The sequence below is a fragment of the Alternaria incomplexa genome (genome assembly GCF_024043165.1).
Source record: "Alternaria incomplexa strain BMP 0042 chromosome Unknown scaffold_9, whole genome shotgun sequence".
In the NCBI taxonomy this organism is placed as follows: domain Eukaryota; kingdom Fungi; phylum Ascomycota; class Dothideomycetes; order Pleosporales; family Pleosporaceae; genus Alternaria; species Alternaria incomplexa.
In genome coordinates this window covers 128,066-155,853 of record NW_026249858.1, presented here as the reverse complement: position 1 = coordinate 155,853, position 27,788 = coordinate 128,066, and the positions used below count along the sequence as shown (strand labels likewise).

The 27,788-nt window shown below is 52.8% G+C and overlaps 12 protein-coding genes across 12 annotated transcripts; 7 read left to right on the top strand and 5 right to left on the bottom strand.

The window, feature by feature from the left end:
• Nucleotides 1–17: 17 nt before the first annotated feature.
• J4E90_006413 (uncharacterized protein) lies at nt 18–2,849 on the top strand (the record flags this gene model as incomplete). Its single annotated transcript, XM_051435958.1, has 5 exons — nt 18–20; nt 44–148; nt 198–889; nt 936–1,175; nt 1,223–2,849. 5 exons carry the CDS (start codon nt 18–20, stop codon nt 2,847–2,849), a joined length of 2,667 nt encoding a protein of 888 aa, XP_051289752.1.
• A 968-nt stretch (nt 2,850–3,817) lies between these two features.
• SFC1 (Mitochondrial succinate-fumarate transporter) lies at nt 3,818–5,117 on the top strand (the record flags this gene model as incomplete). The annotated part of the gene is made up of 6 exons (XM_051435957.1): nt 3,818–3,884; nt 3,952–3,999; nt 4,058–4,107; nt 4,182–4,377; nt 4,463–4,901; nt 4,952–5,117. The coding sequence occupies 6 exons, from the start codon at nt 3,818–3,820 to the stop codon at nt 5,115–5,117; spliced, it is 966 nt and encodes a 321-aa protein (XP_051289751.1).
• Nucleotides 5,118–5,437: 320 nt separating this feature from the next.
• Nucleotides 5,438–6,477, top strand: J4E90_006411 (uncharacterized protein; the record flags this gene model as incomplete). Its single annotated transcript, XM_051435956.1, has 2 exons — nt 5,438–5,442; nt 5,541–6,477. 2 exons carry the CDS (start codon nt 5,438–5,440, stop codon nt 6,475–6,477), a joined length of 942 nt encoding a protein of 313 aa, XP_051289750.1.
• A 131-nt stretch (nt 6,478–6,608) lies between these two features.
• On the bottom strand, nt 6,609–8,126 carry J4E90_006410 (uncharacterized protein; the record flags this gene model as incomplete). Its single annotated transcript, XM_051435955.1, has 1 exon — nt 6,609–8,126. The coding sequence occupies one exon, from the start codon at nt 8,124–8,126 to the stop codon at nt 6,609–6,611; it is 1,518 nt and encodes a 505-aa protein (XP_051289749.1).
• Nucleotides 8,127–8,780: 654 nt separating this feature from the next.
• J4E90_006409 (uncharacterized protein) lies at nt 8,781–9,749 on the top strand (the record flags this gene model as incomplete). The annotated part of the gene is made up of 1 exon (XM_051435954.1): nt 8,781–9,749. One exon carries the CDS (start codon nt 8,781–8,783, stop codon nt 9,747–9,749), a length of 969 nt encoding a protein of 322 aa, XP_051289748.1.
• A 501-nt stretch (nt 9,750–10,250) lies between these two features.
• J4E90_006408 (uncharacterized protein) lies at nt 10,251–11,210 on the top strand (the record flags this gene model as incomplete). The annotated part of the gene is made up of 1 exon (XM_051435953.1): nt 10,251–11,210. One exon carries the CDS (start codon nt 10,251–10,253, stop codon nt 11,208–11,210), a length of 960 nt encoding a protein of 319 aa, XP_051289747.1.
• A 1,246-nt stretch (nt 11,211–12,456) lies between these two features.
• J4E90_006407 (uncharacterized protein) lies at nt 12,457–13,370 on the top strand (the record flags this gene model as incomplete). The annotated part of the gene is made up of 2 exons (XM_051435952.1): nt 12,457–12,507; nt 12,639–13,370. 2 exons carry the CDS (start codon nt 12,457–12,459, stop codon nt 13,368–13,370), a joined length of 783 nt encoding a protein of 260 aa, XP_051289746.1.
• A 78-nt stretch (nt 13,371–13,448) lies between these two features.
• J4E90_006406 (uncharacterized protein) lies at nt 13,449–14,321 on the bottom strand (the record flags this gene model as incomplete). The annotated part of the gene is made up of 1 exon (XM_051435951.1): nt 13,449–14,321. One exon carries the CDS (start codon nt 14,319–14,321, stop codon nt 13,449–13,451), a length of 873 nt encoding a protein of 290 aa, XP_051289745.1.
• An 841-nt stretch (nt 14,322–15,162) lies between these two features.
• Nucleotides 15,163–16,558, bottom strand: J4E90_006405 (uncharacterized protein; the record flags this gene model as incomplete). Its single annotated transcript, XM_051435950.1, has 2 exons — nt 15,163–16,339; nt 16,386–16,558. 2 exons carry the CDS (start codon nt 16,556–16,558, stop codon nt 15,163–15,165), a joined length of 1,350 nt encoding a protein of 449 aa, XP_051289744.1.
• Nucleotides 16,559–16,966: 408 nt separating this feature from the next.
• On the top strand, nt 16,967–17,992 carry J4E90_006404 (uncharacterized protein; the record flags this gene model as incomplete). Its single annotated transcript, XM_051435949.1, has 1 exon — nt 16,967–17,992. One exon carries the CDS (start codon nt 16,967–16,969, stop codon nt 17,990–17,992), a length of 1,026 nt encoding a protein of 341 aa, XP_051289743.1.
• Nucleotides 17,993–18,454: 462 nt separating this feature from the next.
• J4E90_006403 (uncharacterized protein) lies at nt 18,455–19,917 on the bottom strand (the record flags this gene model as incomplete). The annotated part of the gene is made up of 4 exons (XM_051435948.1): nt 18,455–18,939; nt 18,994–19,605; nt 19,676–19,834; nt 19,893–19,917. The coding sequence occupies 4 exons, from the start codon at nt 19,915–19,917 to the stop codon at nt 18,455–18,457; spliced, it is 1,281 nt and encodes a 426-aa protein (XP_051289742.1).
• A 778-nt stretch (nt 19,918–20,695) lies between these two features.
• J4E90_006402 (uncharacterized protein) lies at nt 20,696–27,058 on the bottom strand (the record flags this gene model as incomplete). Its single annotated transcript, XM_051435947.1, has 12 exons — nt 20,696–23,491; nt 23,550–23,566; nt 23,619–23,860; nt 23,916–23,974; nt 24,030–24,095; nt 25,367–25,454; nt 25,501–25,811; nt 25,860–25,999; nt 26,046–26,542; nt 26,593–26,786; nt 26,842–26,920; nt 26,982–27,058. 12 exons carry the CDS (start codon nt 27,056–27,058, stop codon nt 20,696–20,698), a joined length of 4,566 nt encoding a protein of 1,521 aa, XP_051289741.1.
• Between the last annotated feature and the right edge of the window lie 730 nt (nt 27,059–27,788).

The following is a 27,788-nucleotide window of genomic DNA, read 5'->3' as shown; positions in this document are numbered from 1 at the left end:
TTCGCCCTGCTGCAGCTATGGTTCGCGCACTGACGACAGCAAGTGGGTGAGGCTACTCGGCGGCTCGTCCCAGAAGAAGAAGCAGGCCGCCCCGAACAACCCGCAACAGCGGCTGGCACGCTTCCGCCAGCGCTACAATCAGATACTGGTACGCCTGGCTGAGTAACTCGAAATGCCGCGAGTCTGACACATGGCAGCAAACATGGCAGAAGTCGACCAACCTCGCCCACGACCGCGAAGCCCTGGGCAACATCCGGCGCGGCTTCCAGGCCCTCACAGCCATCCTCAGCGACGAGTCACGATCCCCCGCGCCGCACATGTGCCTCCAGTTCGCCGCCGCCCAGCAGATATACACGGCCGTCTCCAAGATCGCGGCGACGGCACACGATGAGGGTACCGTTAGGGACGCCGTGGCCTTCTACAATGCCCTCATCGACAGCGAGGAAGAGGACTTCCTCGAGAACGACGTCTTCGCCGCGTCGCTTATGAACTTCATCGACCGCACAGTCGGGTCTGGCAGCATGGGCATAGGAGAGGACATCGAGGCCGACATCGTGGAGCTGCTCTTCGGCATCGCAGCCAAGATTAGGCTACAGCCAGAGATTCTGCATGTCTGGTTCACGACCACATCCGCAAACAGCGAGGGACGAGTGTTGAATCCCAAAACCGATTTCGCCGGCGTCACACAGAAAGAGGACTTCCCGTTGTGCTATCAGCTCATCGACCATGTCCACCACGAAGGCCGTATCGGGGATTTTGCGCGCACCGGATTGCTGTACATATTCGAGTCTGCGTCCAGGTCCATGGATCTGGAGCAGTGGATTGTCAACAGTGATCTGCCTACGCTCATGGCGACCGGCTTGGGAGCACTATACAGCCAGATGAGCAGGTATGAAGCGCACCGAACCCGAGACAATGAAGCTAACATTGTCCAGAAAGCTGTCGATACTCCACCCCGCGCACGACCTGCCTCCTGTCTTACTACTCTCCGACTATACCGAGATGCAGCCCAATCCACAAGCAGAGAACTTCTTCACACCCGACTTCCAGAGCCATCTTCTCACCTTCTTGTCTTACCTTGCCTTCTGGCAAGATGTGCTCGAGCATTGCAGATCTCTGGATGTTAGAGTAACATTGATTGACCACTTTCAAGCTTTGTTCCTCCAGCAGCTATTGTGTGTTACTCTCATATGTCTTCAGTATCATAGCTGACTCCGTGCAGATACCCTTCACTACTTGAGTCGTCCGACGCCGATGGCGGTTCATCCGTCGCAGTACTTACGTACCTTCGCCATATACTAGATGCGCTTGACCACCCCGAGCTCGTGCACATGATGCTTCAGTATCTACTCGCACTCCTGGACTACGCGTCTACCGCGACACCACGGTCTCCCGCAGCTGTCAAGCGCCGTCAGTCACTTATGCTGCTTACTGCATCGGATAAGGATGAAGACAAATTGAACCCATCCTTGTTTAATCTGGTCGACTTGGTCTTGGGAAGTACCGCATCGCGCAATCCACAGACGGTCATTGCATCATTGAAGCTGACGACTGTGATATTGAGCAAAAGCCATGGATACGCTCTCGGATCTCTCGTCAAGGTGATGAACTTGCATCATAAAGAACACAATAGAACTGTTGGATCCCTGAACAAGGAGCTTGAGCTGTACCTCAACCTCGCCATCGATCTCGCCGGCTTGGAAGGTGTTGATGAAGCGTACGAGAACTATCTAAAAGATACTCTGAGTTTGTTGGAGTCACATCCCTGCTCTTTGAAGACCATCGCTTTACCCGCGACGTCTTCGAAGAGTCCAGGATACTTCGACTCGACTGAAGCTTCAGCTAGGGAGGTAGATCCACATCAGTTACTTCCAGAAGACCCGCTCTTCCAATCTCTCATGGATCTACTTCTGAGGTTCCTCACAAACGATGTCGAGACAAACCTGGCGCTTACTGAGGCATTGATTACGCTCGGCACCTGCTCACAACTGCGTCTGGAAGGATGGTTATCCGTGGATCCTGCCGACTATCACTTCGAAAGCGACAACCCTGAAGTCGAGTCGTTCACGAATGACAACTTGCGCGCCATGTTCCTGGCAGAAAGGTTTCCGAAATGGGAATCCTCTGCTACTCCTCAACTTTTTGCATGCCTGCAACGTCTCCAGGCGCAAGTCGATGCCCTGCGCAGCGATATCAAGGACTGGGATGAGCACGTTGCGAACCGCAAGCATGCCTTCCGCTTCCATCAGGATCTCGTAGAGGAGTCAAAAATGTCGACGCCTCAGTCAAAGCCCGCGCGACCTCCCTCAGAACCTCCAGCTGGATCTTGGACGCCGCAAATACCACAGCATGTACGTAACCAACCGACGACGCCCTCCAGAGCGCAATCTCCGAGAGGCAGGAAGGAAACCCTTTCTGAAGCAAGGAACACCCCCACTACATCACCCGCACCATCAAGATATGGAGGCCAGACACTCGTTGGTTCACCTGCCCGAGCATCGTCCCCTATGTCAGGAACATACGCCGTACAGCAGCCTTCTTTGATGTCCGACGTCGACGCTAGCATATCACAGATCAGGATGAGTCAGTTCGGCAAGAGGCGTATTCGCTTCCGCCGGCCGGCTGGATCAAAGGAGGTAGAGGTCATGCTATCGAAGTTCCAACCACCACCGAAGGAACCTTCTGATGACGCGGCGACAGGTGCTGAGGATGCAGAAGACGATGATATTCGAGAGGCGAGCTTGCTACACATCATTACAAACGTGGTCATACTGCAGAACTTTGTGTTGGAGCTGGTTGCGTTGATGCAGGTCAGGTCAAGTCTGTTCAATGAGGTCAGATTCATCTGATCGTAGGTTTGCCGAGGGAAGCGTTTGATGTAGTAAGAATATACCCATTTTTATCTCTCCTTCAATACATCCCGAGGAACACATTGTAGCACAGTCAAGTTTGCCTAGGCATCTTCCGAGGCATCTTCGCGCACGTGCACGTCGGCCGCTTTCGGGATGGGCTCTGCAGCGGAGAGTTTCCGACAGCCCCTCCAACGTCATCTTCCACACTTTCACATGTCGATCATTCCACCCCTCATCCATCATCAGACGCTCGCCTACACGAGCTTGTGAAAGCGCGAACCCGGAAACACGCGAGACTCGAATTCAGGCATAACACCAGGATTGCATGTGCTATCATCCCAAGCAGGCCATGATGAACGGCCAATGGCTTGGGCAGCTGGGCAACTGTGGCTCGGCAACGTAATTCCTCGAGCCGATCGCCGGCCGAACGACATCAGCGCATCTTAACTTCCGCTCGCCCACCCAAGGCGAAATCCGGGGTTTGCCAAGGTACCCCATTGTTTGCCAGCTGCCAGACAAACGCGTGCCAGTCGACACTAAGACACGCGGTCTGGGCTCACGCAAGGGCCGAGGCTGGCGGAGCAAATGGGTGTTTGTCCTCACACCCGCGGGTAGTCAAGGCAGGCTTCTGATCAGCAATGTATGGAATATGACTGAATGCGTTTCCTTGCGCTCGTGCCTTTCCTCGCTTTCCTAAACCTCATTTCGAGTCTCCTCCTTGATACCCGTTGCATGGCTGTTGCTATTGATCAGCTTGCTTGCTCCCCCTCTGTCGTCATCTCTAGAAGCCGAGGTTTCCAAAGCGCATTACAGCTCTCGTTCAGAAAGTTGGGCTACAGCTCAGGATCGCTCCTTCAGTGTCACAATCTCGTGTAACCCCACGTGCTCGTGCCTTGGACGGCCTTTGGTCCCAGATCCTCGCAGCAAACACCTTCCTGAACCCTTGCGCTCCAACTCTACACAACATGTCTGCGAAATCAGTACAAGGGCCTGGCGGCAAGAAGCCCGCGTCGGCGGCCACAAACTTGATCGGTAAGCCTCAAGTTTTGAACTTGGACGGTATGCGACCGCACTGGCAGGATACTGACGCGACATGAAGCCGGTGGTGGAGCTGGAATGATGGAGGCACTCGCGTGTCATCCTCTCGGTGAGTTACAACTCCCCAAGCCTACACTATCTGCGCGTTAAGTCTAATTGGATATCAGATACGATCAAAGTCCGCATGCAACTGTCAAGACGAGCTCGCGCTCCAGGAGTACGTCCCAAATTATAATTTCGAAGCGGTCGGCATACACTATCCAGAATGTCACTGATTGGTATACATTGCAGGCAAAGAAGCGCGGATTTATCACGACCGGAACTGAAATCGTGAAGAGGGAGACAGCATTAGGCCTATATAAGGGATTAGGCGCCGTTCTCACAGGCATCGTCCCGAAGATGGCCATACGCTTCACGAGTTATGAGTGGTATAAGCAGATGTTAGCGGACAAAGAGGGCAATGTCGCGTCAAAGTCTACGTTTATGGGTAAGTTTGAAGCTCGCGGAATCGCAAGGCGCATCTTTTCGGAACAGAGTCTACTCAAGAATGACCGAATACTAACACTTTACAGCTGGTCTTGCCGCTGGTGTCACGGAGGCCGTTCTCGTCGTTACACCTATGGAGGTCGTCAAGATCCGTCTTCAAGCGCAGCACCACTCGATGGCCGATCCGCTCGATATACCCAAGTACCGAAACGCCGCGCATGCCATGTATACTGTCATCAAGGAAGAAGGTGCAGGCGCATTATGGCGTGGTGTGTCGCTCACAGCCTTGCGCCAGGGAACAAACCAAGCGGCAAACTTCACTGCATATTCGGAACTCAGGGCACAGTTACAGAAGTACCATGGCACAACAGATTTGCCGGGCTACGAGACTAGTTTGATTGGTCTGATCAGTGGTGCTGTTGGTCCGTTTACGAACGCGCCGATTGACACCATCAAGACGAGGTTGCAGAAGACGCCTGCGGAGGCAGGTCAAACTGCTATCCAGAGGATAGTAAATATCGGAAAGTAAGTCTTCGGGCGCATCCAACTTTCGAGTGTTAGCTGACAATTCACAGCGACATGTGGAAACAGGAAGGTATCCGCAGTTTCTACAAAGGTATCACGCCGCGTGTGATGCGGGTAGCCCCCGGCCAAGCTGTCACATTTACCGTGTACGAATATCTGAAGGGTGTGTTGGAGAAAGGAAGAGAGATGCTCCCTGGTGGGGCATACGAGGAGTGAGCTATCATTGCGTTCTCCAGTCTGTTGGAGAGCGCCTGTCGATGAGCATAGGCTATTTTCCAAGCATATTACAGCACGTAATTTATGTGACATACCACAATATATGCATTCTAGACGCCACCTCAGGAACCAGACTGCATGATAGAAGCAGGGCTGCCAAGGTGCATCGGCCGTCCAGCCCACCTGCCCCACTATAGTACAGCATCACCGCTGGTTCGACGTCAGTGTACACGTTGAAATCAGTGCATTCAACAACATCGCAGCCTTCTCTTTGAGTGTTCCGACAACCACAGAAGTTACTGCAGTAGAACCTTGCCAAGATGCAGTCTGGTATCTCCGGTAACGATCTTCCGGCGCGTTCCAACCTCGCACCCCACTAACAACCCCCATAGCTTCCCAGGAGCTCAAATCCGCCGTCGGCAGCCTCATAACCTCAAGCTCGCAACGTGGAATCTTAGCCACAATCCAAAACGAAACCATCATCCCCAGCGACACCATATCCTCGTCAGCATCGACCTTCCTCGCCGACCTCTCCAATCTCCAGTCCCGCATCCAGCCCAATGCCGCACTCTACATTCTCCTCCGCCGCGCCGACTCGCTCTCCTCGCCCGACAAATCTCTCGTAGCCGTAACATACGTACCCAATGCCGCGCCAGTACGCCAGAAAATGCTCTTCGCATCCACGCGCCTCACTCTCGTGCGTGAACTAGGCGGAGAGCATTTCAGCGAGAGTGTCTTCACGACCGAAGCATCAGAGCTCACGCCGGAGGGCTGGGAGAAACACATTGCGCATACAGCGTCTGATAATCCGCTGACAGCGGAGGAACAGTCGCTGCAGGACATCAAGGCTGCCGAGGCCCTGGAGAGCAGAGGCACACGCGGCCAGGGTCTGGCCCAAGGAGGCAGAATCGCTATTCGGGCTGATGATGAGATTGGCGGGGCGTTGAAGAAGTTGGGACAGGGTGGAACGGATAACCTCGTGCAACTGCGCATGGACGGCGCGTCCGAGACGCTTCAGCTTGTGTCTTCTTCGTCAGCGACGCCTTCGACTCTCTCACGGGCTATCGATGCCAAGGAGCCGCGGTACTCGTTCTATCGTCATGATGACGCTGCTGCGAGTATCGTGTTCATCTCGACGTGTCCGAGCGGAGCGAAGATTAGGGAGAGGATGCTGTATGCAGCGAGTAGGGGCAATGTGGTCAGTCTGGCGCAGAACGATGGTGGGCTCAAGGTGGACAAGAAGATTGAGGCGACGGATCCGGATGAGATTACTGAGCAGGTTATCCTGGATGAGTTTAAGGTGGGGAAGAAGGAGGAGAGCAAGGGATTTGCGAAGCCGAAGAGGCCTGGACGGCGGTAGGTGGCATAGCAGGTATGAAAGTGGACAACACGATGGGCGGCAAAACCTATCATCAAAAGCATAAATATCAAGATGACAATGGATATCATTCGAATCATACTGCACAAGTTCGACTGGCCCTGTGCTATTATCTACTCTCCGTTTCTCAAGAAACCCCTGTTACCATGCGGCCTCCTCTCCATCTTTTTCCCGAATCTAACGCCGGGTTTTCCTCCCTTCTTGTCCATTTCACGCCCCTTCAACCAGTGTTCACGTACGTTCTTCGTATTCCTGTTGACTTTGGGCGGCAGCACCCGGTTCTGCTGTGCCAATACCGCTACGCTGAGCTTGCCCTTCTTCACATCCTTCGCTGGCTTGTCAACGCTCTCGAGGAACTTTATGTGGTGGTTGAGCTTCTCCTTCCTAAGTTCCGCCTCTGTCTTTCCGCGCCGCTGGGGCGGTGGTGTGGGAGGGCGCTGGTCGTCGATGGTCTCGAGGAGGGAAGCGGGTAGGAGACCGTTGGATACGTCAATGTCCATGTGCGACGCAACTTCTGGCTCTTTGTCGAGGGGACCGGCGGCAGCCTTTGCTTCCTTGGCAGCTTTCTTTGCCAATTTCTTTGCCATCTTCTCCTCACGCTCGCGCTTTGCAGCTTGTTGGGCGGCAACGAGTTCTTCGCGCGCTTGTCGCTTGGCCTGTTCCTTTGCTTGTTGAGCTTTCTGCGCGCGGTCGGCTTCGGCTTGCGTAGCTCGTGCTTTCGAACTTGCAGCAGCTGTGGTGACTACCTCGGGGGCCTCGTCGTCCGAATCGCTTGCTTCGTCCTGTTCGACTTGGCTTGTTTGCGTTGGGGGTAGTGACTCGATGGGCTGAGAAGCTTCATATCGCTTGTGGCCTTGCTTGATCGCAACGGGCGAATCTTGCGACTCGGCAGGCTCCTCGCTACCAAAGCGTCTATGCGTCTTTTCAGCTTGTGCTGAAGGAGGCGCGTCGCCTTGCGAGGGTATAGGAGCTGTGCTGCTCTCGTACGAGGACGTCGGAATCTCGTCAGGGAACTTGGACGGCGTCTCTACAACCTTCTTCGGGCGGCCTCTGCCTCTCTTCGCTGAGCCTGGTGCTAGCGTCTGGCCATCTCCCGTCTTAGCCTTGGGTGTAGGTGATCCCTCAGGTTGCTTGAATGTCGTGGCGGGCGTCGCGTATACTGATCCTGAACCTGAACCAGGCTGCTGCGCTGGTGTGTAAAAGGACGGATTTTGTGAAGTTGCTGGCGCCTCTTCCCTGCCTTCACCGAAGCTGTCCGTGGCCGTCGAATCATCCGGCGACTTCCTGCTGACTACAACGTGGGGGCTCGATCGGCGTCGGAGTGGCAGAAATTCATCCTGTGTCGGCGTCTGAGGGTCTTCGGTCGCAGGCGCGTCGGCGACAGCGATTGTGTCTGAGACATCCTCTACGGACTCTTGCGAAAGTCCTTGTGAAGGCGCATCCGAATCGGTGGTCTGCTTGGCAGATCTCTTCTTGGAGGACGACGTGGGCGCAGACTTCCTCTGCCTTTTGGTTTGTGTCGGCGTCTCTAGCGACTCGAGTTCTCGCTTTCCTGCGGCTTTCCTTGTCGAGCTGCGCGGCGTCGGTGTCGGTGCGCCTGGCGTCTCTGTTCCGCCTCGTGTAGTGACCATTGCGTCTTCGTTACGGTGGGTTGATACGCGTCGTGTACGAACCGCGGCTGTTCTTGTCGCTGCTGCGTTGGTGGATCGCGCGATGTGGAAAAGATTCTGGCGTGCCAAGATTTCGCGGCCATTGCGGACCCCCGAGACTAGCGGGCCTGGTGAATTCCAAGGATTACCGCATCGCCGTTCACCAACTGTCGAGCAGTCATCTCGTAACTATGTCGACTCCTCGCGCAGTATTACGCTCAGCAAGCGCAGTCGCGCGTCTAGAGCCATGTTTGTCGTGCCGATCGCGTCAAACAACTCTAGCCATCCGCTACAATGCTACGAGATATCCGATGGCCTCGCATTGGCTTGCAACAGGCATGCGAACCCAGAATTATTCCATCAACCGAAAATTGGATCCAAAAGCACGTGTTGAAGTTGATACTCGCGCTCGACTGGGCTTCTACACCATATGCAAGCAACAAAGCGTACTCAATATCGAGCCGCGTACGGCTCTGAGCATCTACAATGACTTCGTTGCGAAAACGAAAACAACTTCCCATAGCGACAACGTTTTGCGGATAGTCGAGAGTAGGTTCGCGGCCCATACTCCCCTCTATAGTGGCACTGACATGAGCAGAATACAACGCCCGATTAATTGATATTACATCTCTTGCGATGGCCACATTCAAAGTACCCGATCTCAGCAATCCAGAGATAAGAGCTCGACTGCCTCCTAGTCAGCACAAAGAAGTCGCTGGTATGCTTCTGCAAGGATGTGCGCACGCTGGGGATCCTCTCGCGATCGTACACATCCTGACTGCCGTCTACCTTGGCAGTTTGGGCAACCAGCCCGCTCAAGAGATTGCAAGGCTCTTTCCACAGAAAGATATCGCCCAATACCGCCAGCTGCTCGACACGATTGACTTGCAGACCTTGGAAAAGACTCCAACTCTAGTAGTTGAAGTTTTGACTCTAAGAGGACTCTTCCTTGAGCAAGCAGGACAGAAGCAAGAGGCCATAAAAGCATACCAAGAAGCCATCAAGCCTTCAACTCTCAATGATCAAACTGGAAGGCCATTAACGCATGCGATGCAATTTCCTCTTATAGCACCCTGGAATGCGCTCGGTTATCTACTCAAGGCAGACAAAGATCCGAAAGTACAGGCAGAAGCCCAGTCATATTTCCAGAAAGGCGCTCTCGAAGGTGATGATCCGCTTTCATACTACGAACTCGCAGCCTATGAGCCGAAAACAAGCGAAAAGTGGTTGCGGTATACGAGCAAAGCAGCAGCATCCGGTCACAGACAAGCCATACTGGACCTCACTGGCTTCTATCAAGAAGTGGCAGCATCGAACTCGTCTGTTTTAGAAAACGGTAGCATACGACATGCGCTCAACTGGTTACTGACCTGGAGACGCGGAAGCGCCGCGAAGCTTGCGCGAGAGTGGTTACATGTGGCGTCTGTCGTTGGACACAAACCTTCCATGTTACAACTTGCGGAGTATCACAAGTCTATTGGTCATGAAGAAGAATACAGGGACTATTTGCGTCTGATAGTCGACTCTGACAGCGCGGCCCTTTACAAAGAAGAGGCACCACAGCTTGTGCAAGTTGCGAGGTTGCGGCTTGCGGGAACCCGGTAACAGCCAATACAACCAGTAGGAGACCATGTCCTGCATACTCCATTCTTTTCCAGTGTATCATGCGTGTTCGCCGCGCTCATACGCGCAGCCTGGTATCGTTTCAGAAGCTACATTCATCTGAAGTGTCCATCAGACAATTACGCAACTGTTCGATGATTCTGCGCAAACGATCTCCACTCCAGATCGATCTCGTACTACGCATTAGACATACATATGTGTGTTGAAAGACATCTTGGTCATATCCTCGACAAAACGACTATCTCCGGATCTACCCCGGCCTACCCCACCTCGGCAGGTGAGCTACTGGCCTTCCTTATCTGGCACTCTGATAGTGGCCACAGCATCCGATGACTGCTTGAAGACTTATATTCATCGCCAGTATGATCATCTATCTACTTAACACATACCATCCTGCATCTTCATGAAGACATTAAGCACAATCTACCATCAAAAATCGATCTTTGATCACTTCAATCTAGCATAACATCTGTTCTCACAATCATGTCGTCTATTATCCCTCTCAACAGTCATCGAAAAGCCTTGATAGGATCACCTTCAAACTTCTGGTCGCACTCTACCAAGAATGGCTTTGACCTCACTCATCCCTCTACGCACTCGTCACCAACTACCGGGCCCACACACACCATCCAGACACGAGCTGATGCCATCACAATCGATCCTTCGAAATCCGCCCTTGTCATCATTGACATGCAAAACTTCTTTCTCTCCGAAGCTTTCGGCCGCGGTCAAAAAGGTCCTGGTCACATTGCCTGCGAACAGTTAGTCAAGTACGCTATCCCAGCTGCACGCAAGGCTGGAATCAGAATCGTATGGGTAAATTGGGGGCTTACGAAGGAAGAAGCCAAAGAGATGCCGCCAGCTGTGAAACGCGCATTTGGTTTCTTCTCCATTCCGGAAGATGCCGATTTTAAATCCGACGACGCTTTTGGACACCAGGAAGGAAGCGTGAGCATGGATCGACATGGCAAAGAAAACCAGTCTTTCTACCGTGGTATCGGTGCTGACTGCGGGATGCTCAAGTTTCCAGACGGGAAAACCGTAGAGGGGGGTAAACTACTCATGCGCGATTCTTGGAATGCAGCGCTCTACCCTCCACTTGATGCCATGTATGTCGAAGGCAGCAAGTTGGAGAGTAGGCCTGACGTCTGGATCCATAAGAACAGGATGAGCGGGATGTGGGGTGCTACGACACCCCTCAAAGAGTTTCTGGATAAAGAGGGTATTAGGACGTTGTTCTTCACAGGAGTGAATACCGACCAGTGCGTGGGTGGAACCCTGACTGATGCATTTAGCAATGGGTACGACTGTGTTCTGTTAGGTGATGGCTGTGGGACGACCACACCAGACTATGCGCAGCAGTGTTGGGAGTATAACGCTGCTAGAACCTTCGGGTTTTGCGCCAGCTGTCAACAGTTTGCCGAGGGTTTGGGTAACTCTTGAATATGTAATCTATGTATCTTCATTCGAATCCAGAAACCGACGTAAAAGGATGGTGAGTACACCTGTAAAGTCAATGGTCTCCGTGGTGACTCTTCAAAGAGTTCCCAGGAGCATCTGTGGGACGGTCTAATCCACACATAGCCAAGACCAGTCTGTCCACTTCGTCACCTCCACATCCTATAAAACCCACCCTTCCTGAGCCTACTGCTGCAAAGGCCACTGAAGCGAGACGTTCCGGTTGTTGTCGAGCACGGTATACGGCCTGTTCTCTAGATACGCCTCGGAGCAAGAGGTCTTGATTCTGCATTATTGGGGAGAGGACCGTGGTACGCAGCAAACCAGGATCGTTTTGTACAAGATCAGTAATTACGTTCTCACTTGTTACTAACTCCCACTGAAGCCCGAAACGGTCCTTGAAGAGAGCCTCGAAGGCTTCCACTCTGTACATTGGCCAATGGAAGTATCCTGTGAATATTGTGGTACAGCCGTTTCTCGTTCGTTCGATCAAACGATTACGTAGCGTGGTGCTCGGTTCTTCGTTATCCAGGATGAGATTGCTCTGGACTATAATGGCATTTGGCCAGTCTGTACTGAGGCATTCGATAGCGTCTTCTACCGTTCGCGACTCGTGGACCGCTGCTCGTTGTATCAGGCGAGGCGCAATCTTATCTGATATACCGAAAGGCGTGGATAGATCTCCTGCTAGTGTGATAACAAGAATATTGAGCATGATGTGCGAAGCCCTTGCCAATGTGGTTTTGACTGTGAACGAAAAGGATGGGTCTGGAACTGAAGAATTCGAGAGCAGTAGACGGAGTCTTTTTATAATAACATAAAGATGCGCTGAGCAATCCTCAGCTCATCAAACGAAGGGGCAAGCCACACATGATCCGGCATCGTGAACAATCAAGCAGGGAAGTAAGCTGCCAGCATGTCTGATGGGCTTATTCTTCCGCAAATATGAAGACATGGGAGATGTCCACGAAAGTAAGTTCCACCAGCTCTGCGAAGTATACTGAAAAATCATGTATTAAATTACACAGTTCAAGTGCGCAGGAGTGGCGCTTCCTGATCAGACGATATCGCCCCGCCAAGGCCGCCGCGGACATCGGAAAAAGCCTCGGCTAAGCACCGCGAACGTAAGAAGCAGCTCCGATGCTATCCCCCACCCTGGTTCCTCACATCATTACCGGTGATACCCCCGAAACATTACGCTGCCCGGTGCTGAGGAGGAAACATACACACAATGTCAGGACTGAGGATATTAGTGCCCGTCAAGCGGGTCATTGACTATGCGGTACGTCCATTACACTAATACATGAACATGGCGCATGCATGTTCGACTTGGAGGCTTGAAAGAATGGCTCCGAGGATGATGGCACTCAAGACGCCTGTCTCAACAGCGAATGGCACTGACACCACGATCAGGTCAAACCCCGCGTGAACCGCGCCCAAACCGCCGTAGAAACCGCAAACGTCAAGCACTCGATGAATCCCTTCGACGAACTCTCCATCGAAGAAGCCGTCCGCATGCGCGAAAAGAAGGGCCACCACGCGAATGCCCCCAACGTAGAAGAGATCGTCGCCTTCTCCGCCGGCGTCCCCAAATCCCAAGACATCCTCCGCACAGCCATGGCCATGGGCGCAGACCGAGGCATACACGTAGTCGTAGAAGAGAAGGACGCTCTAGAACCACTGGGCGTCGCGAAGCTTCTACGGAAAGTAGTAGACGAACAAAAGAGCAATCTTGTAATCCTAGGCAAACAAGCCATCGACGACGACGCCGGCCAAACAGGACAAATGCTCGCAGGGCTCCTCAACTGGCCGCAAGCAACACAAGCCTCCAAAGTCACAATCAACGATCAAACCGTCGAAGTAGTCCAAGAAGTCGACGGTGGTGTGCAAACAATCAAAGCCAAACTTCCCATGGTCATCACCACGGATCTGCGCCTCAACGAACCCCGATACGCTAGTTTACCCAACATCATGAAGGCGAAGAAGAAGAAGCTGGACAAGAAGAGTCTGAGCGACTATGGGCTAGACACGGAGATCAGATTGAAGACAGTAAAGGTCACCGAGCCACCACCACGGAAGGGTGGTGTCAAGGTTGACGATGTGGATGGCATGATTAGCAAGTTGAAGGAACTGGGTGCTTTGTAAAGAGCATGCCTATGTATGAATATTCCAAAAAGACTGAAATGCAACAAAAACGGACAGATCCTCGCAGCGTTCGTGCGACTACAACTTGTCGCCCCATACATTGTCCCCCATGACCTCACGATCCTCCACGTCCAGCTTCCAGTAGCCTGGTTCCATCTTCCTCACCCTCAGATCCTCCTCATCCTCACTACTGTATTGCACGTTCTCGTTTTTGAGATACTCCTTAACTCCATCGCTGTCCTCCTCGCTCCGCTTGACATACCCACCAATATAATCGTGCGACTTAACCCTCTTGACACCCACCCAACCCAATCCTTTCTGTAGCCTGTCCAACTCCTCCAACTCCTGCTCGTTCAGCCCCTGAGCCCTTTTCAAAGTCAGAAGCGAGTTGATCCTTTCCGAAGTCTCCAGGTAGGATGACCGGTCTTTCTCATTCCATTTCGCGCTGTACACGTCTGGCTGTTCGAGATCGACGCGTATTACTTCCCACCAGTGAGATCGCATGGCTTGTGAGAATGTCCCGTCGAGGTTTTCCTGCCTTGAATCGATGCGGTAGAATGCCGCTGTGTTGCCGTCCAAGGAATCTGTCCATGTCGCGTTCACCTTCTTCCTCCCCGTCTTATCTTCCTCGTCCGTGTCTGCGTTGGGATTACAGCCTTGCAACACACAATCAGCAAGCTTCTTGTCCGCCGCTTCTAAATCATTGAACCACGCAACAATCTCGAGATATTGCTCCGAATTATTGGGGTATTCTAGTTCGATGTACCATTTTTCTGCGAGCGTGGTACGGGACATGGTGACGCCAATACTAGTGTATGCATATTGGATGCGATCGTGGCCGGTCCACTGAGAAGGAATCTTGGGTAGTTCGGCGGAGGCGACGCGGAATGAGGGTTTGTCTTCGGAACGTGAGTGGGAATGGATGACCAGGTAGACGGAGTTGACAGACATCTTGGGTATTGTGCAACTTCTTACAAGAAGGCTGGGAATAGGAGATGAATGTACTCGTAATATAACTTAGGCCTCGCGATGGACAAGCTTTGTGTAGAGAGACCCTTTTTGCTAACAAACTAGCACGGTTGTGTGAAAGCATGCCTCAATTTTTGCTACTACCCGCGACCACCTAGGTTTGATCCATATATGTCCCTAGTTTATCCTAGTTCCCAAAATCAACAGCAAAAACTTGCCACCAGTACCTAGTCATGACACTCGTAGTCCCATCATCAAGCGTTGTCGGCTGATGAACAACGTAAAAAGCGCTATCCATCATGTGATCATTTAGCTTCGAAACTTCCCAAAGTGACTTTGGAGCTCCTATCACTTTGATACCAGTTGCCCTGAACCCGTCTATATGCTTCTTCGCTTCATCGACCAGGTCCTGCTGAGCGACCTCCTCAATGGAGTTATGACCAGAGATTCGCACGTCTTCCTCGCAAGATTTGCTATGGATTAACTTCGTCTTCCACCGTCCACCGTCTGAAGCTTTCACATCCACTTCATCGTATGTGTTGTCTGGGTCTTCAGGCTGGGGGAAATCCTGGTTATCCCGGATCTTCTCCGCCCAGCTGAATCGGGGTCTCGTACGTTTCCCACCCTCCCTAGTCTGCTGAGCAGTACGGAGGTGGAACTGGAATCTGAGAACTATGTAGATAATTTCTGTAGCCATTGTCTTGGGGGCGATGGATAGAGGGATTCTGTATTGATCATGAATTCTTTTATACACATCCCTGGCTACTAACGAGACCGCTGATGCTAGTCGCGTGGAAAGATCATGCTATCAGAAGCACCCAGATCACGAGGACTGTGCTGCGAAGAAACTGAGGAAGCTTCCCGTAGTAAGGCCGCCAACTAAAGATAGCGACATGAAGCTTCCTGCTGCCTCAAGTTCTTCTGGTTCGACCCGCCCGGCGAAACCCATCATGCAACTGCTACCCAAGTAGCCATTTGTTATGCCGAAGAGCAGCTGTACAATGAAGAGATAGAAGAAATCGGAGTTGACGGCGGCGCCTTTCCCACCAATGTTGCAGAGGAAGTACAAGGGTATAAAGAGTACACGCGCGATGGACAGAAAGAACAAGAGGCGTGGACGATGCGTAAGACGAAGGGCAGGTAGAGCGGGTCCCACTCGACCCATGAGGTCACCAAGGTTCCAGAAAAAGAAGCCTAGAGGGATGAAAGTTGCTGGTTGGAAAAGGCGAGGAGCCGTTGCTGGATCGCGTACGCTTAGTACTTGTGGCGTGAAGACAGGGAAGAACATGGTAATTGCGAAGGTGATAAAGACGGCGCCGGCGAGCCAGAAGAGCTTCTTCAGCATCCTTGTCAGTGGCACACTCTTGCGCTCGTTGTGAGTTGGACCGTATTCGGGTCCTTGGTCGTACGATGCTAGCGACATGCGCTGCTTCGAGCTAGCCCTGGAGAGGAGGTAAAAGAAGGCTACCAATGTTGCAGCGGAGACAGCCGTGGCGGTCAAGAAGTAGATGAAAGCAGAGGTGCTAGACTCTTGCGGCGCTCCGTCGGTATGCTGCTTCTTAGGCACAGACAGAACCGATATGATCTGGGTGATGGAAGGCAAGACACCGGCAATGCCTTGACCAGACATGATTCCTTGGGTATATTCCTCTCTTCCAAAGCCCGATACATATGCAAAGACGCCGTTCTGGCACAGGCCTGTGGCAAGGCTGGCGCTTAACACCATGACCATGAGGAAAGCGAAGTAGACACCGACGGATATGTTCAGGAAGAACTTTGTGGATATGGCGAGAAGGGTGAAGACGACAGCGTTCAGGGCGAGCGATGCGACGATGCGTTTGGGGTAGTTGGCACGAGCCTGGAGCTTGGTCAAGACGATCATGGAGCCGAGGTTGCCTACGGTGGAGACACAGAGGATGGAGGACTGGAAGTTGCGGAGGAGGTTATCGCTGGACTCGAAGCGTCGCTGGAAGTACGGGGCTGCTGCTAAGAACATGTTCCTAGTACAGTCAGTATCATGGCTGCAGTGGTGTCTGAGGTACCTACCAAGCCCATAGCATGGAGACACCCAACAGGGTGAAGACAGCATAGTCCGTCCACGAGAATGCCTGATCCTCGCGTTCGATACGCTCGCCATCTGGCCGCTCAGATCCTCCTTCTAGTGGCTCATACGATGCCGAAGTGTTCTCGCGATCGAATATCTGCCGGATGCGATCCATGATGGGAAGTGTCGTCGCGTTCGAGGCGTTCCAGGCGTTCGAGGTGTTCTCGGGGATGTACTGCGGAGTTGCGGAGATGCCGATACACTTCTACGGAGAAGAGACGTCTTGAAAAGGAAGACGAACAATGTATAAATGAATACAGGTGGACATGTTCAAGCCGTGTCGGCGCTAGTAAGACTCATGATCATATCGCGTGGGAGCGCTCGAGAGTCGACGGGTGACACGCGGGTGTAGATCGCGCTAGTGGACTGGGGCTCTGCCTGCGCGGCATGTGGAATGCTTTGATGTCACCTCCCCGCGCTGCCCCTCCGATTCGCTGCACCATTTCACCACCAAATACTTAGCTGCGAGCGTCGAATAGACCAGACGTATTCTAGAACTACATCTTCTCTCGTTGCCACGAATATGTCATACCAACTCCCGCCCAATACAATCTCCATCAAGCGGAAGCGCACCGATGCGCCTGTCGACTCTCTTAGGATCGAACACGCCGAAAAGGACATCAAGCGACAAAGAAGCAGCGACTTTGCATACAAGCGTCTCACCAAGCCGGGCGACGATGTCCAACAGGAATCAACACCACCCACGCCGACTCTCGCCCGCCGTTTTCGCCTCGATCCCGTATCCAGGATTGGTGCAAAACGGCATTTCGTAGAGGAACAAGAGGTCACCAAGGAAAACATCTCAACAGGCGGGCAAGTGCAAGCGCCAATACCAGAACCTACACCAGACTCTACACCGCGACCACGAAAGCGGCCAGGCGCCGGCAGCGCACTACACCACTCAGCCAAACCCTCGATACACCGGAAACCACCCGTCACCGAGCCCTCAGAAAACGATGTGCGCAACCTGGAAGCCCTGTCAAAAGAGGTGGAGAAGGTAGACAATCTCGAAATACCCCTCCCCTCGCCTTCGAAACACAAGCCCAGAGTGCCAGCGAAACGCTTTGCAGAACGGCACCCGGACAAGGCTGCAGCCCTCGCAGCCCAAGATGGCACAATGGCAGATGGCGACGCCATGGATATTGACAGCGAATACGTATACGATCACTACGTCCGGGAACCCGTTCTACCAGACGCCCCCGCTCCAACAGGCACGGTCGGTCTTCTAGTTATCAGCGAAGAGGACGCAGACTGGTGGGACAATGACGAGAACAGCGACCGAGAGTTCGACACGGATGACGAAGACGAAAATGCAGAGGATTACTACGCCAACGACTATCCAGAGGACGAGATGAGTGACGACGACGAGTTTGATCGGAATTTGTACCAGTCCAAATACCGCCATGGAAGTGACGATGAAGAATACAATATTGGAGACGACGACGATAATGCATTGGGAAGCGGCGAGGATGAGGATGATCTGCATTTCAAGATGACGGTACCCAAAGCACAGAGAGTGGGATATTGGGGTATGCAAGGGGAGTCATAACATGGTCGTCTACTAAGATACTGTCCGCTTTCGCCGCACATCAGCCATGTTATTTTTTGAACGTCTTTCCCTAGAAGCATTCCCAGTATCTCGTCAGCATTAGACTAGAGATCAGGCCTCTGCAAAGATCAAAGGAATGCCATTGAATATCAACGTCTAATACTCCTGGTAATCATAAAAAACTGAGAGGGTATCATGTCAAACTCCCGACCCCAAATAATACATGAACCAAACCCAAGGGTACATTCCATAGCCCTGCCGAAGCGTGCCACCCCATGTAAAGCCATCATGTGAAAGTCATGTCCCATCCGTGAACGCCACTGCATCTCTGTACGCTTCGATTCCCATACCCTCCCATGGATTGTCAACGTTCGTCTTCGTAACCTTTTCCTCGTCATTGTCTTTACCCGTAGCATAGGATGGCTCCTCCAACATGGCTTTTTTAGGAAGAAGAGCCTCCTCCTAGATGGCGCTAACACTCGCTATACTGCCCTTCCGCTGTTGGCCAGGTCCGGGTAGTTGTCCAGGGAGTATCTGTCGGGGTCCGCCTGTACCGATAGCACTTGGCCTCCTGCTCCCTGCTCCACCATCCAGACCAGCGCTCAGCGGGGCGCCGAATCCAACGCTCTGCGGAAAGTGCTCATTGGTGGCACTCAGTGGCGCGCCCATCATACCGAGTGCCATCCCCCGTCCAGTGCTCATATTATCACCACCCGAGAACATGGACCCGCCTCCGCCTGGGGGCGCGCCAAGTGCTGAGCGGATCATGCCTTTCATGCGGATGTATTGGTATTTCGAGCGTTGCGAGGTATGCGTGTATGTTGCCATGGGCCGTGGCCGATGTCGAGAGAGGGCAGCCATTATAGAGTCTTTCTCTTCGTCGGAATCAACAGCGCCCGAGGGCTCGAGATCTTCGGGGAGGGGCGCGTTGGCATCAATGAGAGATCCTAAGAATATGTCAGTACACAATGTCTCTAGCTGGGTGATTGTGGGATACATACGTTGAATCTTAGCCTGGTTCTTCTTCTGATATTGCGCCAGCAACATGTCATATGGTAGACTTCGTCCTGGAACGGCCCTCTTCAGACCCATGCTATGGCTCTTGCAAGTCAGACTTCTTGCGCAGTATCCGCCGTTCGGTAGAGAGACACCGCACTGCCTCTCAACATCGACTGGGCCTTTGGGCTTTGCTCCCTTCTGCTTGGGTTCATCCTTCTTCTTCTTTTTGGCGTTCGGCGCCTTCTCCGCGTCTCCGTCGAGTTTCCGCTTTTTGCCCTTCTTTGCGCCATCGCCGTCTATCGAGGCACCCTTGATGGCTAACTTGCGCGACTTGCCGCCCTCGTCATCTTCGCCCTTCTCTTTCCGCAGAGCTGCATCTTTGGCTTCCTTGGCCTCCTTCTTCTTCTTTAGCTTCTCCTGCTTCTTGTTCAAGCATTCACGAATATGCGCCGCAGACGATGCGCGAAGTACGGGTCGGCGACAGTGTTTACATTGTACTGTGTCCACTTTATCGTCTAGGGGTCGGCCGCTGGGGAAGCCGGCAATCGTTTTCTCGTCCAGAGGATTGATCACAGGCGAGGTGGTCGACGGAGCGGGGGCTTTGGTCTCGACGTCTAATAACATGTTAGACCGCTGTGTAGACTCACGTGCATGTACAGATACAGCGCGCTGTGGGTGACGTACTGGTCGCGTCGCTTTCCTTCCAGTTCCCAGATATCGACGGCTTCGGTACCGGCTTCTTGATCTTCAACTTGATCCTGGCTTTCTCCGATTTGACTATGTCTTTCACTGCGCTTGTGTCCAGTAGGCTAGAGTTGCCTCCAGATTCTGTGGCTGAAGGTGCTGCGGTACATTAGTTCCATCGTAGCGGCGCCGGGGAGGGGTGCGGAGTTCAGCTCACCCTTTCGTGTGCCATTCGTAGCCATGTTGGCGGCTCTACGACGCCTGCGGAGTGCTTCGGTGGACCTCTAATCACTCCGAGGGATCTTTCCAAGTGTAGTGGAGACGTATCCGATGTTAAAATGTCTCTTGCTGATGGAAGGCGACAGGTCTGGTTGCATGCGCTGCTGATGGCGGCCTCCGGTCGCGTCAAGCAGCCGCGCATCGCGTACTAACCCGAAATGGCCAGCTAGTCAGGTGTTAGGTACCAACCGAACATGAACAGTTCAAGAATTCATGCCGAACGTGGAATGCAGCGCTGGAACTGATACTTCACATGACACACGGAAACTAATTCAATCTCGTTTTGGTATTTCTAGCTATACTGACAATGTGCGCTCTTGACAAATGCTAAACGCCATGCACGTCAAGATCGACAGAATGTCGACTGAGCACACCACCGAAGAACCCGCCATAGATAGATATCCGTTAAAACCATGAACCAAGTCTGCTGGCAAGACTGGCCATCGCAATGGCAGTCAGCTCTGCATCCTTCCGAACTCCCTAAAATGCTCAACATGTACTTTGAGCACCAAGGCTCATGGTATCAAAACGCCGTAGATCGCCAAAGTATGCTGTGTCGTCATTCGTAAATGTACTGCGGTGTTGCCAAAGTCCTCACTAGCTCTGTGGAGCTCGTTATCCTCGAATACGTTGCTGCCCAGTAGGCTGATATACATCTTGTGGCCTTGGTTTAGAGCAAGCCTGTGGTCGTTTCCACTTTGCTTCGCCTCTTGCGTGGGCTTGTGGCACCAAGAGACTGCATTAACGGCCTCGGCCCTTAGCCTTGGATGCCTTGACAGGCTTCGCCTTGCCCTTCTTTGGCGGTTCGTATTCTTCGACGTGGTTGTGGCCAAACTCCTCACGCATGATGCTGTTGGTCCAGAGCAAGCAGCGATCCTTGGGGGTGTCCTTGTCGACATAGGTCTTGTTTCGCGTCGACACTCTTGTCTTGTTGTCATCATCGTCCTCTTCTTGGGGCTTGTTGGAGTCCTCCAGATGCTTCCGCATCTTGACCATGTATTCGGCGATACGGTCACGGAACGCTTGTAGCTCTTTGCGCAGAACACGTTCTCGATGGCCGCGCTCATCGAGCCACGCAAGTAGCTTGTCAATGTCCTCCGGGTCGTCGTAAAACGCCCACTGGTTCGAGTTGGACAGGTGCGTCGGGCCTTCTTCTCGCTCTTTACGCTGCGGGATAGTGTAGCCAAAGCGCTGCATGTCTTGAGACAGGGCAGGTTCCTCCAAGTTTGGGCCAAGTTCATACTCGCTCGGTCCCTGTACCCAGATTCGTCCGTTTGCGTACCCGTACTCGGCGGTAGAGCTATTGGGGACACCGCCGAATGGCATACCATTGTGCTCGAACCAGTAGTACTTGTTCAAGAATCGATCCTTGCCAAGAATCTTGCTACGATGCACAAGAGTTTCGCGCAGATCATCGTCAAGCTCGTTGATGTTGTCCTCGCACTCCTTGAGCTCGTCTTTCTTCTTCTCAATTGCTTGTAGTAGTTTCTCCCATTCCTTCTGCTTCTTGGTCTTCTCAGCATCTGCCTTGGCCTTCTTCGCCTTCTCCTTACGAGCTTCTTCAGCAGCCGCCTTGCGCTTGTTCTTGTTCGCCGGACGGGTCCTGCCCTTGGAAGTAGGTGCATCGTTGCCACCGTCCGCTTCGGCTTCGGCAGGTTCCTTAGACCCATCGTTAACGCTCGTCATGGATGCATCCACGTCGTCATTCATCTTGGCATCCGTAGGCGACGCCGGCGTGTTGGCAGGAAGGTGGATCTTACGCTCCAAATCCAGCTTGAAAAGTTCATCAGCCAGCTCTTTGCGTTTGCGCTGGTACTCAATCTTTTCCTTGCGCAAGCGAGTCATTTCCTGGGCGGCAGCGACCAGCTGATCGCGGAAATTCTCAGTGACAACAGTAAGATTCAGAATCATCTCGAGCGCAGAGATGCGGAGGTTGACATCGAGCTTCGCGTAGTTGGTGGCGATGGTGGTCATGGTAGGTTCTTCATCAGGAGGGACAAGCTCAGCAAGGATTTCGTCACACGCTTCCTTCCGCGCGGGATCAAAGGAAAGGCGGTAGAGGAGTGCGACCATGACTGCCTGCCATCCACCGTCCGCAAAGTTGCGAGTCTTGCACTGCTCGACCCAGTCGAATTCGTTATCGAATTCCTCGGCCTTGTGGAGTTCTTTCGGAGGCTCAGGCGTGGGTGTGCGTGGTTTAGCAACAAGTTGGGCTGCACCCGACTTCCTCAAACTGCTACGAGTAGTTCGAACAGGCGGCTCCGGCTCAGGTGTGGGCGTTGACTCTTCGCTCGAATCTTCGTCTGATGAATCCTCGCCGTCGGCCATGTTAGGTAGGGACGTCTGGATCTTGCCGGAGTCGTTGACAATCTGCTTCAGGATTGCACAGTGCATCTCTACAAACAATTCACACTCGACTGTCTCATGCGAGAACCGCATCGCGTCGACAAAGTCATCGAAGGTGAAAGAGTCTAGCATGTAGATGGTATCGTGAACGTTGAGAGTCTCCCAGATACAGAGCAACGGGCCAATACTCTTCATCAAGATGCCGGTCTTTTTCTCGTCAGCCGGCGGCTCGACTCCTTCAGGAACGTCGTCGGAGAGGAACTTCAATGGTGGTCGGTTGACCTGTAGACGAGGTTGCTTGATCTCTAGGTCCTCGCATGGGTATTTGACATACTCAATAGTACGGGGCGGTGGGGGCGCTTGTTGAGGCTGTGGAAGGTTTGATGGCCGGGGACCTTGCTGGTGGTTGAAGCTGGTTTGGAATGGGAAATTGATGGGCGGGCCATGACCAGGCGCATGCATCTGCATTAATTGCGCAGCAAGGGCAGGCGGCACCTGAGCCAGGAAATTGGGTGGTGGACCAGTCACTATCTGCGGAGGTCCAGAGTAGTTGATCGGCGGGCCGTTGGCAAAATACGCTGGCCGATGAGGGTTTCCAGCTGCCCATGGAGGCATCACACCTTGTTGTGCGTAGGGCGGAGGGCCGCTTGCGGAGAAATTAACAAAGGTAGGCTGCGCTTGTCCAGGTGGTAAAAGCGGTCTATGACCATTGACATGAGGACCATGACCGTTGGGCATCTGCTGTGGGTATTGTTGTTGAACAGGTTCGGTCACACCGTTGGGTACGCCAGTGGTAGCCCTCTTAGCAGCCAAAATAGCCTCCCGGGTCTTCTTGTCAGGAAGCTTGGTGGGTATGTCGTATCTCTTTGCCAAGCTGTCTTTGACCATCCATGGCGCACCAATCCATGACTCACGCTTCAGGGCATTGCGAAGGAAAGCTTTCAGGATGAGCTTGGAATAGGTCTTTCGATCGCGCTGGAGTTCTGAGGCTTTGTATTTGGTGACGGTTTCACCGCTGTCTTCCATAGTGATGACGTAGGTGTATGTCCGAATGTTGTCGTCCATGGACTGACCACTGAACATGCTGTGCAGTCGACTGCTGTCCGTAATCTCGGTGATCTTGCCGAAGCGGCGCGAGTGGTCGCCTTCGACGGAAACCCGATCATTCAGCATAAAGTGTTCCTTGAAATGCTGCGAACAGGTCAGCATGGGCTTCCTTGTGGGTATTGGTTTCGCTTCGTGGACATACATCGTAGACATCATTCACTGTGTAGTATGTCAGCAGCACTCCTGGGCTAAGCAAGCAAGACTGACTCACCTAGGTCATCCATCCGATGGTGGTCTTGAAACTGGACATAGTGAAGGACAGGAGACCTTAAGCCATCCGGAAAGATGCTGTTGATCTCTTTGGAAGCTTCCGTCTGCACGGATGTTACCTCTTCGTCGGCCTTGACGAGTATTGACGTGGAGCCTACCTCGCTCTCCTGGGCCTCGAAATAGGTATAGCCTGAATGACCAGTCGCCTGGCATGTGAAGCTCCGCTGTTGATAGAAGTCGAATCTACACCTCATGAGCGACATGTACCTACCTGACGTCATTCCATATATTTTCTTACCTCTCAAGGAACCGCTCATAGTCTGTGAAGACCTCTCCAGTCTGTTCGATATGCCACACCTATCCAGCGACTTTAGCATATATGTTCTATGGTCCAACAGGGTATGTAGCGTACCTCAGTGCTGTCGTCGAGGTTCTTCGGCAGTGGTTCGAACTTGACGGGTTTACGCTTGTAGAGAACCTGGAAAACAATCAGCACACGCTCCTGTCTATAACGCGACCCAAACTATACCATGTTGGCCTGATCCCTAGCTCATGTAGCCTGTTCGACGTCCACGGTGCCGCGTCGCAAACTTCGGAAGTGTCGCGACAATCGAAGCGCGCCGATTACCTCTGCTCGAGGTAATTTGCGGTGAGAGGTGGGGGCAATGGCCCCTCTGTAGGCAGTTGATCGATTGTCCGTCTCTACGCGCCAGGAAAGGTGTTTCGAAATCGTCGTCGCAGTCTTCGGTGGTCCGAGTAGCGTTCCGAGACGCGTCGATCAGTTCCGAGAGCGCGTCTAGGTGACGTGTGGGTGAGTTCGCGAGTGGTAAGAGCGTGATAGTCGGGAAGTTGTGAGGTAGGGTGGAGAGGATTAGTCGGAGAGTAGTCAATGGGGGAGAAAAGCGAGCGGAGGGTAGTGGAAGAGGCCCGTAGTCCCTTGGCACTAGTTACCATACTTGATTTGGCAAGGACTGCCTTCGCACCCTACCACCCACGCGTCAAAGCTACACACCCCACTACCATCAAAATATCAACATATTTGGACTCTTTCGAATCGTAGCAATGAGCTCTATCATGCTGCGATATGCATGCATCATTTATTTCAACTTCGGCAAACCTTGTGCATTATCAAGTTCTGTGATAATCGGTCATGAAAAGCTCATGCCTCGAGCCACCCCGAGCAAACCCTTGGGGGCAGCCTGACCCACTTGCTCAATCACACCAACACGAACAACTCTGCCCCAACATTCAGCCGCCCGTTGGAAGGCATGGTATTGTATATCATAACAAACATCATCCCCGATATCTTCACAGTATCAAGTTTACTCAGGAGAGTTTGTTCACTACCATGCTCGCACTGCTGCTGCCATATCTCCTATTTGCAGCACTGGTAGCAAGCGTGCCATACCCTTAGAGTATTCCAAACATCCGCGAGACTCTCCAAAGTGGCCCAGCAGAAAGAGCTCCTCTTTGAAGGCTACCACTGGACAGCATGCGATTGCGCTTTAGACGAGTGCTGCTCAAGAAGATATCGGGACGACAAGTTTGCCACATCCAGAAGAGCTTACTTCCCAGGTCGTGTAATTAACAATATCTATCTTGTAGACTTATTGGACACTCATGCATCTACAAATCAAAGTAAACTACCAGAAAGCCGACCCAGCTGCCTACCACTCCGACGGCTGAATACGAACTCGTGAACATGAGCGGCAGGAATTCATACCGAGAACCAAACACTAGGCCGTGGACCAGTGAGCAGTATGCGATCAGAGGTATCGAAAGAGCGATGTAAAGCAGGGAGAAGCGATCAAGTAAAAATATCCTAGGTTTGGGTGAACTATTGTATGTTAGCAGAGACCCGAAAGAAAGGTCAGGTTACCTACGCAGGAGCTAGCCTATCGAAGGCGATAAGGAACAGTACGAGCCAGAAGATAGTATAGACTGTCTTCACAGGGAACTCGGCGGCCGTGTAGAGGAGAGGAAAGAGGGACACATGACCAGCAACAGCCAAGGGTCGGAAAGCGCCAAAATATCGACGATCTTGGAGCGCTATCAAGCTGAATGGAATTATCACGAGCAAGATTGCCTTCTCGTGGACATGCCAGCCGAACAAGAAAGATGCGTAGCCACACAGCGTTACAGCACCAATGAAGGCCTCCCAAGTGGGTTTGTACAAAAGGCGGAGGAGGACAGGCTGGATGACGTTAGTTCAATCTATCACCCAGGATATCGATACACGTACTATCTGTGTTCCAAGAGTAAGAAGGAAGCATATCAATGGGTCTATGTCCGGAAGTACTGCGAAAGACGTGTCTCCCACAAGCCCTCGAGTGACGCTATTCACTGCCTCTTGATCAACATGGAGCCCAAGGCGCGGGGCCACTGGCAGTGTTAGCTTGATACAAAGTGGTAGTGGGAAGCTGCATACGGTAAATCAAGACTCGATCAGAGAACGAGTATATCGCCCAGACGTTCGGCGCCCAGTAGGCATGACACAGACCTCGCGAGAACGGGAACAGGCGACTGAACACCTGCCCTATCTGTCCCCACATTGCGAAGGGACCAAAAGCGGCTGCGAAGACAGATACGATGCCCACGCCCAACTTGATGCAATTGAAGAATCGTATAGTGAAATACGGGAACGACGACCGCTGCCCCAAGCAGTAAGCGCGCAGAAGGTAGACAAAGTACGCAGGCGCGAGGTACAGATAGATGTGCTTGAGACACAAGAGCGCTGCAAAGAGCAGACCGGACAATAGGAGGGTCGAATTGTTGCGGGCCAAGACCATGGAGAGGACCAAGAGGCCATAGAGGAAGCCATTGTACTGGAAATGGATGTGATCGATTATCAGCAGTCCTGGTGACAATAGGACAGATAGTGCAGCGGCGTGAGCAGTGACTTTGGACTTTGAGGTCTTCACATAGCTGGCGAGCATTTAGTAACGGACAGATCAAGTAGGGTGGTGTGTAAGTACAGGTGCAAAGCGTAGACCAAGACGAGCTCGGTCAAAACGACTGTAGTACGCTGGAAGTATACGGTCTGCCAGCTGTTGTATCCAAGATCTTTTACATTGAGCAGGCCAGGATCAACATAGGGTGCAGCTTGAGACATTAGCCATTCAAAGTAAGCGAAGAACGGCGGATAGTCCAAGGTCCATTCAGACGTTTTCTGGAGTGTGTTAGATTGGAACAATTGCGTGGCGTTGACGGCATGGTTGTCTGACTTCGTAATACCATTCCTTGATGGGTAGGGAATGCGTTAGAGCAAGCCAGTTACGATGAACCTCGAAGTCGGTCGACTTACTGCCGGAGATGGTCAGCAAGGACGAGGAACTAAACTTCAGAATTGTGCAGCAAGACATACTAAGCAGGGAAAAGCAGCACTTTGAGCGCCGTGGCCACGACGGCGCACTGCGCAATGGACGGAGACAGCTGTGCCATGGGAGAATTGACAGCGGGTTGATGCACGATCGCCGGAAAGCACAGATTGACCAGTCGCTCGTAGTTGGGCGTCACGTGCTCGCTTATGGATAATCCCTGTCATCCAGCATCCGTGGTCGCGTATGTACAGAACACGTCAACCTTGGAAACAGCAGAATACGCAAACGTCATTCTAGAAGTCAGCAAACCCCCAGGGGTAAGCATGACACACGTGGAGGTTTCGCATAATGGCGTTTGACATCTGATACCCCGAAGACGGAGCGCTCCGTGTTTGTTCCACACCTGGCGAACGCTCGCAGTAGTATACCCCGGAGCCAGACCAGACGGAAACGCTCAGTACGGCTTGCTGAGACGCGGCGATGGGCAGGCTGGCACTAAGGGCTATCCTTACGCCTGGAACTGGAGCCGCCGCAATACGATCTGGACCCTTTCGTGTTCGCGTGACAAAGGAAAAAAGGGACCCGTCTTAAGAGCAGCACTATCAGGCGGCTCGTCTAGTCAGGGACGGAAAGTGTGCATATCTGCAATTACCCGTTGGCCGCGTCGCTGGAGGATACCGAGCTGCGCCGTTGGTAGCACAAGGCCGTCTACGCCAGGCACGGGGGCGCGTCGCTGCACGAAATACCACGCCGCCTAGCACAGGCGTCTACGGGGCCAGAGAACTGCAGGGCAGCGGTTCGTGGCGACGGTGGTTTGCACGATTCAGACGTGGCCTGCGCGTTTAAAATGG